Source organism: Cyprinus carpio, chromosome B22, assembly GCF_018340385.1.
Source record: "Cyprinus carpio isolate SPL01 chromosome B22, ASM1834038v1, whole genome shotgun sequence".
NCBI lineage: Eukaryota > Metazoa > Chordata > Actinopteri > Cypriniformes > Cyprinidae > Cyprinus > Cyprinus carpio.
Genome location: NC_056618.1, coordinates 4,103,367 through 4,118,202, shown reverse-complemented (window position 1 = coordinate 4,118,202; position 14,836 = coordinate 4,103,367). Strand labels below are relative to the sequence as shown.

Sequence of the window (14,836 nt, the reverse complement as noted above, 5' to 3'; positions counted from 1 at the left end):
GCTACTTCGCAGCATTCTTTTTCGTATCTCTTAATTGAAACGAGCGCATTCGTTAAATCTCAACTAATATTAGGTTGATTAAGAACAAGAAAGGTAGTAGATTTTTGAATTATTATAAAATATGAGTTAATAATATAATAATATATTAAAATATTAATGTTGAGATGATCATTTTGGATTTTACCTCTGCTACATAAAGTTTTCCTCTGTAGTATATTATTATTATCTTTTAATTATTTTTTATTTATTTATTTTTAGTATTTTTTTAGTTGTCTTTATGTATTTAATTTTGTATGTGAAACTTAACTAGTTGTGATTTTTATCCACTTTGTTTTTTGTTGCCTGTAGGGGTTCCCTCTGCATTTAATATGCATTTAATGCATTATATATATATATATATATATATATATATATATATATATATATATATATATATGTATGCAGACGTCGCTGTTCGCCGCATGAACCATAAACTCCGATCGACTGACTTTGTAAACTTCAGGGGATTCAGAAAATGTCGCTGTTAATATTTGCATGAACCGTAAATTCCGCTCATCGACTGCCAGGGCGCGCCTCATCTGTGCTTCTTCACGCTATTTGAGATTTAAAGCGTGTTAGATATCGTTTTAACATCCTGTCGGTGTGTAAAATCTTATAACTCGTTATTTTATCGCGTATAAGACGCGCCTCATCTGTGCTTCTTCACGCTATTTGAGTAAAATTAGATTAAAATGTGTAAAACACTTCAGAGTCGCACATATTTTGTTTTTCTACTCATTTATTTCCTCTCGTGACTGAGTGAGAGATTAAGAAGCAGTTTATCTGCGCGAGCTCAGCATCTTCTGCTCACACAGGAAACAGGAAGTCAGACCACAGCGGCTTCACCAAAAATCATACAGCAACAACAACAATAAAGAAAATATCTTTCAGTTTCAATTATCATTTCAGCTATGGTTCATTCACAGTCGATTTCATTAAGAAATATTTAACTAAAAAATAAAAATGTGCTTGAAAGTGTACAGCCATTTGTTCAGCAATGGATGCTCTGCAGTGAATGGGTGCCGTCAGAATGAGAGTCCAAACAACTGATAAAAACCTCACAGTAATCCACAAGTAATCCACACCACTCCAGTCCATCAGTTTATGTCTTGAGAAGACAAAAGGAAGGAGAAAGCATTATTATTGTTTACAGACTCGTATTTTAGTTAGAAACGTCTTAATGCTGGATTTGTTTCAGCTTTTGTCTTCTCCAGATGTTCACTGATGGACTGGAGTGCTGTGGATTACTTGTGGATTATTGTGATGTATTTATCAGCTGTTTGGACTCTCATTCTGACGGCACCCATTCACTTCCATGGATGAGACACTGATGCAATGCTACATTTCTACAAATCTGATGAAGAAACAAACTCATCTGAAGCTCGGGTGATCTGAGAGTGAGCATATTTTCATTATAGACTGAACAATTTCTTCAAGTTTATTAAGTGCTATGTCAGTTGTGCTAATTTCTGTCAGGTTTATTCAGCCTCAGCGTCAGTCGGCTCTTTGTTTTCGTTGTCGCTGCAGTCCATGTTCTCACACTGGATGCTGTTCGGTTTCTGTGGAGGTCTGGATTCGCTCTCGCTGACCGAGGGGATGCGGACCGGAGGAGCAAGAAGATTACTAGAAGACGCTCTCCTTTCTTTAAAATAATGGAACAGAAGAGCAGTTAAATGACGATCATCTGAAATCTGAAAAAATAATCTCTCCATTGATGTATGGTTTGTTAGGAGGACAATATTTGTCTGAGATACAACTATTTGAAAATCTGGAATCTGAGGGTGCAGAAAAATCTAAATATTGAGAAAATCGCCTTTAAAGTTGTCCAAATAAAGTTCTTAGCAATGCATATTAATAAACAAAAATCAAGTTTTAATATATTTACGGTAGGAAATTTACTAAATATCTTCATGGAACATGATCTTTACTTAATATCCTAATGATTTTCGGCATAAAAGAAAAATGTATAATTTTGTATTGTTGTCTATACACAAATATTGCTACTTATGACTGCTTTTGTGCTGCAGGGACACATTAGCGTTACTAAAAGGATGAGTAGGTGTTTATAGTGTCTTACTGGCCTTGATTCTGAGTAGAAATTAAATGGGGTTGTATGCATTTTTAACACAAATACAAGAATATAACAAACCTCCAGGGCCGATGGGGTGCATCAGGCGGTTCATCTGCACGTTCCAGTGTTTGACGCTCGTGCTGGCCTGCCGGAGTTTGCGCTGCGCGGCCTGCGGACGACACACGTTCATGAGTGCAGTGGAACATGCGAGGAACGCGACACTAGCGCGGCGCTGAGCTCACCGCGATGTCCTGGTCCACTCTGCGTCGGCTGGCTCGCACTTTGTCCAGCTGGTGCTGGGCCTCTTCCAGAGCCTGCGACTTCTTCTCCATCTCCTGCAGGAGCTCCTGCTTCTCACGCTGGGTCTGCTGGAGCTGCTCCTCCTGGTCCTCCTGCAGCGTCAGCAGAGACTTCACCTTCTCCTCCTCCTCCGCCAGCAGCCTGCCAACACAGAACCAAACGCTAGCGCTAAACACCAGAGAGAAACTCAACACAACACTACACCTAAACAAACCAAACATCAGTGCTAACACAGCTAAACAACATAAACATTAATGTCAACACAGCTAAGCACTAGAAATCAATGCTAACACAGTTAAACACCAGAAATGCTAATGCTAACACGGCTAAACACTAGAAATGGTAAAGCTACCACAGATAAACACCAGAAAAGCTAATGCTAACACAGCTAAACACTAGAAATGGTAATGCTTACACAACTAAACACTAGAAATGTCAATGCTAGCACAGCTAAACACCAGAACTGCTAACACATACACAGCTAAACACCAGACACATCAATGCTAACACAGGTAAACACCAGAAACATTGATGCTAACAAAGCTAAACACAGAAACATGAATGCTAGTGCTGCTAAACATCAGAAAAGCTAATGCTAACACAGCTGAACACTAGAAAAGATAATGCTAGCACAGTTAAACACCAGAACTGCTAAGGCTAGAACACCTAAACACAAAATCATCAATGTTAACACATATCGATGTTAACACACTGCTAATGCTAAAAACACACCAGAAACGATGTTAACACAGCTAAACACCAGAAACATCAACGTTAACACAGCTAAACACCAGAAACATCGATGTTAACACAGCTAAACACCAGAGACATCAATGTTAACACAGCTAAACATCAGAAACATTGGTGCTAAGTTAACACAGCTAAACACCAGAAATATCAATGTTAACACAGCTAGACACCAGAAACATTGATGTTAACACAGCTAAACACCAGAAACGTCAATGTTAACACAGCTAAACACCAGAAACGTCGATGTTAACACAGCTAAACACCAGAAACGTCAATGTTAACACAGCTAAGCACCAGAAACGTCAATGTTAACACAACTAAACACCCAGAAACATCAACATTAACACAGCTAAACACCAGAGACATCAATGTTAACACAGCTAAGCACCAGAAACGTCAATGTTAACACAGCTAAGCACCAGAAACGTCAATGTTAGCACAGCTAAACACCAGAGACGTCAATGTTAACACAGCTAAAGACCAGAAACATCAATGTTAACACAGCTAAACACCACAGACATCAATGTTAACACAGCTAAGCACCAGAAACTTCAATGTTATCACAGCTAAGCACCAGAAACGTCAATGTTAACACAGCTAAACACCAGATACATCGATGCAACACAGCTAAACACCAGAAATTAATAACAAAGCTAAGCACCAGAAACATCAATGTTAACACAGCTAAACACCAGAAACATCAATATTAACACAACTAAACACTAGAAACATCAACATTAACACAGCTAAACACCAGAGAAATCAATGTTAACACAGCTAAACACCAGAAACGTCAATGTTAACACAGCTAAGCACCAGAAACGTCAATGTTAACACAGCTAAACACCAGAGACATCAATGTTAACACAGCTAAACACCAGAAACGTCAATGTTAACACAGCTAAACACCAGAAACGTCAATGTTAACACAGCTAAGCACCAGAGACATCAATGTTAACACAGCTAAGCACCAGAAACGTCAATGTTGACACAGCTAAGCACCAGAGACATCAATGTTAACACAGCTAAACACCAGAGACGTCTATGTTAACACAGCTAAACACCAGAAACATCGATGTTAACACAAAACACCAGAAACGTCAATGTTAACACAGCTAAGCACCAGAAACGTCAATGTTAACACAGCTAAGCACCAGAAACGTCAATGTTAACACAGCTAAACACCAGAAATTAATAACACAGCTAAGCACCAGAAACATCAATGTTAACACAGCTAAACACCAGAAACGTCAATGTTAACACAGCTAAACACCAGAGACGTCAATGTTAACACAGCTAAACACCAGAAATTAATAACACAGCTAAGCACCAGAAACATCAATGTTAACACAGCTAAACACCAGAAATTAATAACACAGCTAAACACCAGAAATGTCAATGTTAACACAGCTAAACACCAGAAACATCGATGTTAACACAAAACACCAGAAACGTCAATGTTAACACAGTTAAACACCAGAGACATCAATGTTAACACAGCTAAGCACCAGAAACATTGATGTTAACACAGCTAAACACCAGAAACGTCAATGTTAACACAGCTAAACACCTGAAATTATTGACACAGCTAAACACCAGAAACATCAATGTTAACACAGCTAAACACCAGAAACGTCAATGTTAACACAGCTAAACACCAGAAACATCAATGTTAACACAGCTAAACACCAGAAATTAATAACAAAGCTAAGCACCAGAAACATCAATGTTAACACAGCTAAACACCAGAAATTAATAACAAAGCTAAGCACCAGCAACGTCAATGTTAGCACAGCTAAACACCAGAGACGTCAATGTTAACACAGCTAAGCACCAGAGACGTTGATGTTAACACAGCTAAACACCAGAAACATCAATGTTATCACAGCTAAACACCAGAGACGTCGATGTTATCACAGTTAAACACCAGAGACATCAATGTTAACACAGCTAAACACCAGAGACATCGATGTTAACACAGCTAAGCACCAGAAACGTCAATGTTAACACAGCTAAAGACCAGAAACATCAATGTTAACACAGCTAAACACCACAGACATCAATGTTAACACAGCTAAGTGTTACCAGAAACACCAGAGATATCAATGTTAACACAGCTAAACACCAGAGACGTCGATGTTAACACAGCTAAACACCAGAGACATCAATGTTGACACAGCTAAGCACCAGAAACATCAATGTTAACACAGCTAAGCACCAGAAACTTCAATGTTATCACAGCTAAGCACCAGAAACGTCAATGTTAACACAGCTAAACACCAGAAATTAATAACACAGCTAAACACCAGAAACGTCAATGTTAACACAGCTAAACACCAGAAACATCGATATTAACACAGCTAAACACCAGAAACATCGATATTAACACAACTAAACACTAGAAACATCAACATTAACACAGCTAAACACCAGAGACATCAATGTTAACACAGCTAAACACCAGAAACATCAATATTAACACAACTAAACACTAGAAACATCAACATTAACACAGCTAAACACCAGAGAAATCAATGTTAACACAGCTAAACACCAGAGACATCAATGTTAACACAGCTAAACACCAGAGACGTCAATGTTAACACAGCTAAACACCAGAGACATCAATGTTAACACAGCTAAACACCCAGAGACGTCTATGTTAACACAGCTAAACACCAGAGATATCAATGTTAACACAGCTAAGCACCAGAAACGTCAATGTTAACACAGCTAAACACCAGAAATTAATATACACATCTAAGCACCAGAAACGTCAATGTTAACACAGCTAAACACCAGAGACATCAATGTTAACACAGCTAAGCACCAGAAACGTCGATGTTAACACAGCTAAACACCAGAAACATCGATGTTAACACAGCTAAACACCAGAGACGTCAATGTTAACACAGCTAAGCACCAGAAACATCAATGTTAACACAGCTAAGCACCAGAGACATCAATGTTAACACAGCTAAACACCAGAAATTAATAACACAGCTAAGCACCAGAAACATCGATGTTAACACAGCTAAACACCAGAGACATCAATGTTAACACAGCTAAACACCAGAAATGTCAATGTTAACACAGCTAAACACCAGAAACGTCAATGTTAACACAGCTAAACACCTGAAATTATTGACACAGCTAAACACCAGAAACATCAAACACAACACAGCTAAACACCAGAAAAATCGATGTTAACACAGCTAAGCACCAGAAACATCGATGTTAACACAAAACACCAGAAACGTCAATGTTAACATAGTTAAACTCCAGAGACATCAATGTTAACACAGCTAAACACCAGAAACATCGATGTTAACACAGCTAAACACCAGAAACATCGATATTAACACAACTAAACACTAGAAACATTTAGTTAACACAGCTAAATACCTAAAAAATAATGCTTAACACCAGAAAAATACATGTGCCCGTGTAAACACCAGAAACATCAATGCTAACAAAGCTGAACACCTGAAATGGATCTCTTTAAAAAAGCTCCTAATGTAAACGAGTGTAGCTACAACTAAACATCAGAGATAGTATTGAATGCTAGAGCTAATATGACTCTTTAAATAAGGAAAAATGTGTTAAACAGCAGAATTTACACTAAAAAGTAGCGTTTTTTTTGTTTTGTTTGTCTTTCATCAGAGATGATGAATGTTGTTAAGCTGTGTTAAATTACCTAAGCGTTAGAGTAGCAACTAAACACCAGCTGTCTAGCGCTAAACGCTAGCTTGAACTGTGCTGGAGGTTTATTTATGATGTGAAACACATCGGTTAGGCAGCAGAAGCACGCTTGTAATCAGCGTGTCTGATGATAATGCAGTAAAACACACGTAAACATTTGTGCAACATTTACTGAGACACCAGGAAGTGTCAAGAGTATTGTGTGTGTGTGTGTGTGTGTGTGTGTTTAATATTTATTAGATTTATCTGCAGGCGAGAGCTATATATGACCAAACCTTTAGGAACATGATTAAAGTGAAAAATAAGTAATAAGTTAATAATAATAATAGAGAGAGAGAGAGAGAGAGAGTTTTTATGTAAATATATTTTGATATATTTATTTGTTTAAATATATCTTAAATATATGATTTAAATTTAATTTACATATATATATATATATATATATATATAATTAAAAAAAACAATAGAGGTATGTCTATATTAGCTAATTCACATTTAAGAAAAAAAATAAATGTGTTCACATTCTTTTCACAAATAAATATCTAAATGTATTTAAATCAAACTATAAAGGTGTACACCTACATATTATGTCTCTTTTATATAAATATTTAAATATTGAAATATGTAATATGAGTGTGTGTCTGATGTTTGTTTGTTGGTTTTTAAGTTTCTGGGAGGAGCTTCCTCTGAATGTTATTGACAACCTTTCTGTCTCTCTCTCTCTGTAAGTCTCTCTGGAGTGTGTGCACGTGTGTGTGTGTGTGTGTGTGTGTGTGTGTGTGCACGAGTGTGAGTGTGTATGTATATGTGTGTGTGTGTGTGTGTGTCTGTGTGTGCGCCACGTGTGTGTATGTGTGTGTGTGTGTTTGTGTGTGTGTGTCTACCTGGTCTGTGTGTATCTGTAGGTCTCTTCTTCCTGTCTAGCTCTGATCTGCTGCTCTAGAGCTTCCTGTAGTCTGCGATGAAGATCTTCCAGCTCTCTGATTCTCCGCTGCTGGTGTTCGGCCTCCAGATCGCGAACCGCCACCTCTGCACGAAGATTCGCCCGCGCCTGACACACACACACACACAAACAAGCCTGTTGAAGTTTGCGCTGTCTGTATGAGCTTCCTATTCACTTACAGTGTTAGTTTTTTGTTTGTTTTTGTTTTTTGCAGTGTGTAATTTGTAAAACCTGACTGTTCTCGCTGCTGTACCTTTAAGATTTATATAAATGACTTTTGTTTTTGGATAGTTCCGTTCAATAAAAATATTTATTATTATTATTATTTATATTTTTTATTAAAAAATGTATTTTAAATATAAGTTAATATAAAAAATATATTTTATTTACACTCAATGTTTCATTTTTAGATTTTAATTTAATTAACCATTTAACTAAATTATGGAAAACAAATTGTTTAATCTTGTTTTAAGGAGAGCACACTTGCTGATTAAATCTTCACCTCCTGCGCCTCCTGTAGCTGTCTCTGCAGGGTCTTCTGCAGCTCCTCGTGCTGGCTGCGCCTCCTCTGCTCCTCCTGCTGCATGGAGGCCTGAGCCTGTCTCTGCGCCTCCTTCAGGAGCTCCAGCTCGGCCAGCTGCTCCTCACGCTCCCCCTGCAGCTCCCTCAGCCTCCGCGTCTCCTCCGCCCGCAGCGTGCGCCTCCTCTCCCTCTCCTCGCGCAGCTCCCTCCGCCGCTCCTTCAGCTCCTCGTGCAGCGAGACCCGGCCGTCCGCCGACAGACGCAGAGCCGTCTGGATCGCTGAGAGAAGAGACACAAACATTCTGTGAGGCTTGCGCTTACAATTACTAGAAAAAGATACTCTCATTACACTTACAATTACTAATAAAAGAACACTCTCAACACACACTGACACACACACACACACACACATATATATATATATAATGTTATATAGATTTATTAATTTTATAATATAAAATATTACAAAATTTGGTCATATCTGATGTGTGAAATGCAATGTATGTTATTTTAAGAATATTCACATATTTTTACTGAAAAAAAAAAAACGGATTTGTACAATTTTTTCTAGTTTTAATAACAAACAAGTAAATTATTTTAAGTATTGTAATAAATTAAAACAAAATTTTAAATAATTAAAAAAAAAAAAAATCAAAAATACTAGAAACCAAAACAAAAATACTTGCGTAGCAAATTTTGTAGCATTTTTTCTAGCGTTCTAGTCAATTACTTAAGTAATTCTGTTATTTATAATTATTCTAAGAGATTTAATCAATTAAATCTAACAAAATTCTGTGAATTTTATGCATAAAATAAACTATGTATATAGATTATAAATAAGATAAAATCTGTAAATGCACATTTCATACATTTTATAATGTACAATTTTGTGAAAATAATGATATTAAAATATTTAAAATTTATAAATTGCATAAATATTATATAAAAATACAATACAAAGATAAAAATATCTATAAAAATACAATAAAACTATTGAAACATCTTTTTTTAAATATTCTTTTCCTGTTTCTAGTCAATTACGTATAAAGTAATTTTATCATATATAAATAACTCTTAGAAATTTACCAAATAAAATTAACTAAATTCTGTGACATGCTAAAAATAAAAAATAAAACTAATTTTAATAATTAATTCATAAGAATAAATAAATACATGTATAAATTATTTGCAAATTTTATAACGTTAACTTTTATGAAATCATAAGGATTTAGTTTAATTTCTAAATTTCACAATATTTTATATTTATAAATTGTATTAATATTATATAAAAAAATAGTGCTGTCAAATGATTAATCGCGATTAATCGCATCCAAAATAAAAGTTTTTGTTTAAATAATATATGTATCTGTGCTGTTTATATTATATATATTTCTAAATATGCATTTATGTGCATGCATGTGTGTGTGTGTGTGTGTGTGTATTTATAAATACATAAATATACACAGAACACACAGATATATATTGCAAAAAAAAAAAAAAAAAAAATTAAAAAATTAATAAAAAAAAACTTAATTAATCGTTTGACAGCACTAATAAAAATACAATAAAAATATCTTTCAAACACCATGCATCTGCAAACTGCTATCAGATGCACTTTGAGAAGGTTTCTGCACACACACCCGTGATCCACTCCTGTCTCTGTCTGGAGTCTGGCGCGCTGATCTCGAAGGTTTTGTTGAGCGTCTTGACACAGAACATGCATCTCTTCCCGTCTCGGTCCGACAGCACCTGCGGATCACAGTCAGACGCGGGTCACACACAGAAACGCTCCGGACGCAGACGCAGCGCCGAGCGCCGTACCTCCACGCAGCAGTTCTGGTCCACCTCGATGACACCCTTACAGTCCTTACAGTCCTCGCTGATGAAGTACGAGAGCGAGCCGGGCTTCAGACAGAACCAGCGCTCCGTCCAGTTCCTGCGCAGGTGACCCTTCTTCCACAGATAGCCCTGAAAACACATCCACAATGACCAGACCAGAAGACACAAACAACACATTTCTTTATTTATTATCAAACAGAGAGTTCCGGTCCTTGATTCTGATTGGCTGAGCCGCGTTCAAAGCTGATGTAAATTCCAAACATACACCTTTGTTTACTTCTGTGTGTTGCTCGGCAGCCACTTTGTTGCAACCACAACTGTTTCTGAGGAACTACATTGTTTGGTGGAAGAATACTTTATGTTGGAATCTGTCTTACTAATACTATATCTTAAACTGCTAAAGTATCATTTAATTCTCACATTATTTCTAATCTGACATCTTTTGCCTTTAATCTACTCGGTGGAGTTTAATTGTGAGCAAACAAGTTTTTTACGTTCACTCTCCATTCCTCATTAATACTAATAAATGCACGTCCTGATATTGTACGATGTGCAAACTCAAACGCTGGAGCGAGTAGATGAGATGATCGCACCTCCTTCAGCACGTTCCCCACCATCTCCCTGTAGACCTTCTCCACAGCCACGCCGATGCTCTCTGCATCCAGTCCTCGACTCACGGCGGCTGCGTTCACCACGTCCAGAAAGCTCCAGACGCTCAGACCATCCTTCTGTACAGCGTCCTGCGACAGAAACTCCTCCAGCTCCACGCAGGTCAGCTCCACCGGCATCACGCTGCTGATCTTCCTCAGCAGATACTCCGCCTGGACACAAACACATCCAACCATCGCTTACTAGCCACGAGGTTCTGCAGATGGTGGCTCCAGGAGCAGCTTTAGTAAAAATAAAGATGATTTAATCATAAAGTTACTATTGTTGCGCATTAATAAGTGCAGTTACTAATAATATTGCATGTTTATTTTTTGGTTAAACACATTTGACGGTAAAGCACTGCTCTTTAGTTGGGAAGCGTACAAAATGTACTTTAATTAACAACAGTAACGTGCAAAATGTTTATAAAGTAAACCAATATAGACTATTCTACTATAGACAACATCAGTGATTATAAAAGGAATTGTGTGCGATTCAGAAAAGTTTGTTTTTTAAGGCACTTCGTGACTTTTCTCACTTCATACACAAAAAAAAAACTTTTGACAAAATTTGATGATTTGATATTTTATAATAGTGATTTCATAATTTCAAAATACTGTATAAAGCTAAAAGTAAAAATGAATGACTAATAAGCCATTAAGTGCTCCTCTGCTGCCATCTACTGCTTATAATGGGAAATTTATGTTTGTTTTTCGTTTTTTTTTACACGAATGTTTGTTTACCATAAAGTATATTTTGGTCGTCCCATTAAAAATACTTTTTAAATGTGATAATTTTTAGAGATTTAAAGTGCTGGAAATAGTTGCGTGAAAGCCATTGAAAAGAGCTTAAATTTCTCTTTTAAAAGACTTTTAGAAACTCTGATTATAACAGAGATTTCTGTGCAGAATACATCTCGCAGCGACATTATTCTTTCTGCATGTTCAAACGTGTTTTTAACCTTGAAAAATGTTTAAAAAACGTAAAACAATGTATTTATATATATAAAATATATATATATATATATATATATATATATATACGCTCATTTACATAAAAAGATACTCCACCATTAAATGAATGGTGGAATTTGAACAAGATCTGAGCAGAACACAAAATCAAAACAATGTTGCAATTATCAACTCTTAATTTTACTAAATGTTAATCAGCTATTATTAATCGATTACTAACTCTAACCAGCTTGACTGACATGGACTAACCAGGTTTCTGTAATACCCCGTTCCTATCTGTAGTTATGATAAGATAATGCTGTTCTGTTTTAGCTTTAGTCCTAAATGTGGACCTGACTGAAAGTTCCACGGTTACCAAACACATGTGTGCTCACCTCCTCCGGCACGAGTGTGAGAGGATATCTGTCATCCGCCAGGAAGTTGAAGAGACACCAGAGCCGCATGGCGTCCTGATTGGACAAAACCCGCTGCGCATCAGAACGGTAGTTCTTCTTAGAAGAGAGAGTCCAGCACAGCTCGTCAACTTCCTCTTTAACGAATGTCCCCTCTATCACCTGATGACACAACAAACATAATCCTAATTATTCGCATTTGCTAGTGTACCCCGGGCTGTTGCTTGGGTGTTGCTATGCTGTTTCTAGGGTACTCTGAGCAGTTGCTAAGGCGTTGCCATACAGTTGCTAGGGTACTTGGAGTGATTGCTAGGGCAGTTACTAGGGTACCAGGGGTGGTTGCTAGGGTGTTGCTATACAGTTGCTAGGGTACCCAGAGTAGTTGCTAAGTTGTTGCCAGGCGGTTGCTAGGGTACATGGGGTGGTTGCTGGGTGTTGCTATATGGTTGCTAGGATAATCTGGGTAATTGCTATATAGTTGCTAGGATACCAGGGGTGGTTGCTAGGGTTTTGCTATGCAGTTGCTAGGGTACTTGGGGCGGTTGCTAGGGTACACGGGTCGGTTGCTAGGGTACCTGGGGTGGTTGCTAGGATGTTTCTATGTGGTTGCTAGGGTACCCAGAGTAGTTGCTAAGTTGTTGCCAGGCGGTTGCTAGGGTACATGGGGTGGTTGCTGGGTGTTGCTATATGGTTGCTAGGATAATCTGGGTAATTGCTATATAGTTGCTAGGATACCAGGGGTGGTTGCTAGGGTTTTGCTATGCAGTTGCTAGGGTACTTGGGTGGTTGCTAGGGCGGTTGCTAGGGTACCTGGGGTGGTTGCTAGGGTGTTGCTATATGGTTGCTAGGATAATCTGGGTAATTGCTATATAGTTGCTAGGGTACCTGGGGTGTTTGCTAAGGTGTTGCTATGCGGTTGCTAGGGTACATGGGGTGGTTGCTAGGGTGTTGCTATGAGATTGCTAGGATAATCTGGGTAGTTGCTATGTGGTTGCTAAGGTACCCAGGTCGGTTGCTTTGTGCAAGTCGTTTTTCCACATCTCAGATCTCTTTAATATCTCAACAATGTCTTAAACTACTAAAAAATATGATTTCCCCTGGTTAAATAAAGGAATAATAATAAAAAAAAAACTGAGCTCAGATTTGACTTGTGAATTTCTGAGAAATTCATTAATCTTTTCCCAAATAAAATTTCTGTTATGAAAGTGCTTTCGCTAAAGTTTCTCCTGAGAAAACACCCTAGTAATGTCATGTCTCGACATTGTCTCAAGCTGCACTCAGATTTGTCTGCAATGAAAAGTCAGAGATCTCCTAATGAACATTTCTCATTAAATCATCTGATCTGCTCTCCACATTCATTTGTATTTTTCTTTTAAGATAAACATCTGAGACAAAACTGATCCTGAAGTCTATGAGCTATGAAAGAGCAATTTCTGAGCTTTTTTGTTAAGGATTGCAACTTTGAGAAAGACATTTTCCTCAAATCTCTCCCAAATGAAATGTCTTTAATCATAAATAAATCTCCTTTGATATTAACTGAAGTTCCCCAGTCATCTCTTGTGTCTCATTAATGTCTCAAACAGTGCTCAGATCTATCAAGATCCCAAAGTCTGCAACGAAAAGTCAGATCTCAATATGAACTCAAATATTTAATGATCTGAACTGCATTCCACATTCATTTTATAGCTCTATACTCTTACTGGATTTGAGGTTATTTTCACCTAATTTCAGGAGAAACGTTTGAGATAAAGCTGATACTTCAAAGAAACATAAGCAAGAGTCTTGTGCGCATTGAAAGAGCATGCTTGTGTCACGGTACCTTGTCCAGTATGAACTGATTAAGGTAGGGCATGTACCCCTGACTGGATACTGGACCGTCGTCATCGTCACTGAAGTGTCTCTCGAGGGCCACAGGGTCGTGAGGAATCCGCAAAACACTGTGAAGGTTATGAGACAAAACCTGCACGCACACACACACACATACACACATTTACTTACTGTAGCTATCTAAATGGGGTCATTCTATAGGCGTAATGGTTTCTATACTGTACAAACTGTATATTCTATCGCCCTACACCTAAACCTACCACTATCAGAAAACTTTCTGCATTTTTACAATTTAAAAAAAACTTTGATTACTTTATTTTTATACCAGTTTTACAAATGAGGACATCCCCAAAGGGAGATTGTGTCAGGTTTAGCTCACTTTTGGGTTCAAATTTGTCCCCACAATATGGTTATGTACACACACACACACACACACACACACACACAATCTGACTGCAGCTTTTGTTTGATGCAGATCCGTCTAAAGCCACAGAGTGTGAGTCAGATTAACTAGAACAGGAGTTTCACAAACTCAGATATCTAAATGGGTATAACTGCATTATATAAAGACATTTATGACACAGACGAACACACAGACCACTTTACAGTCAAATACAGCTCACCGATGTAATGATGGGTGAAATCACTGGGTGTGTGCTTAAAAACACTTAACGTACAATGTACAAAATACACATATCACACATAATATGCATAAACAAGATGTTATTATATTTAAGGTATAACTTAAGGTAAATACTGCATAAAATAAAACATGATTTACTTTTTCAATCACTTTCAACTGTGTGGATGTTCCTAAAGTGAGTTTTTGAGA

General features: G+C 37.4%; 1 protein-coding gene across 1 annotated transcript in view; it reads right to left on the bottom strand.

Annotated features, from left to right (window-relative positions):
* Positions 1–1,300: 1,300 nt before the first annotated feature.
* def6b (DEF6 guanine nucleotide exchange factor b) overlaps positions 1,301–14,836 on the bottom strand; it is a 13,755-nt gene continuing 219 nt past the window's right edge. The window contains exons 2-11 of the mRNA XM_042749966.1: positions 13,997–14,137; positions 12,160–12,339; positions 10,760–10,987; positions 10,149–10,295; positions 9,968–10,076; positions 8,308–8,606; positions 7,747–7,913; positions 2,353–2,551; positions 2,189–2,279; positions 1,301–1,681 (exon numbers count right to left, since the gene is read on the bottom strand). Of these exons, the coding sequence (XP_042605900.1) occupies positions 1,518–1,681; positions 2,189–2,279; positions 2,353–2,551; positions 7,747–7,913; positions 8,308–8,606; positions 9,968–10,076; positions 10,149–10,295; positions 10,760–10,987; positions 12,160–12,339; positions 13,997–14,137 (1,725 nt within the window). The 3' untranslated portion in view covers positions 1,301–1,517. The remainder of the gene's footprint in view (positions 1,682–2,188; positions 2,280–2,352; positions 2,552–7,746; positions 7,914–8,307; positions 8,607–9,967; positions 10,077–10,148; positions 10,296–10,759; positions 10,988–12,159; positions 12,340–13,996; positions 14,138–14,836) is intronic.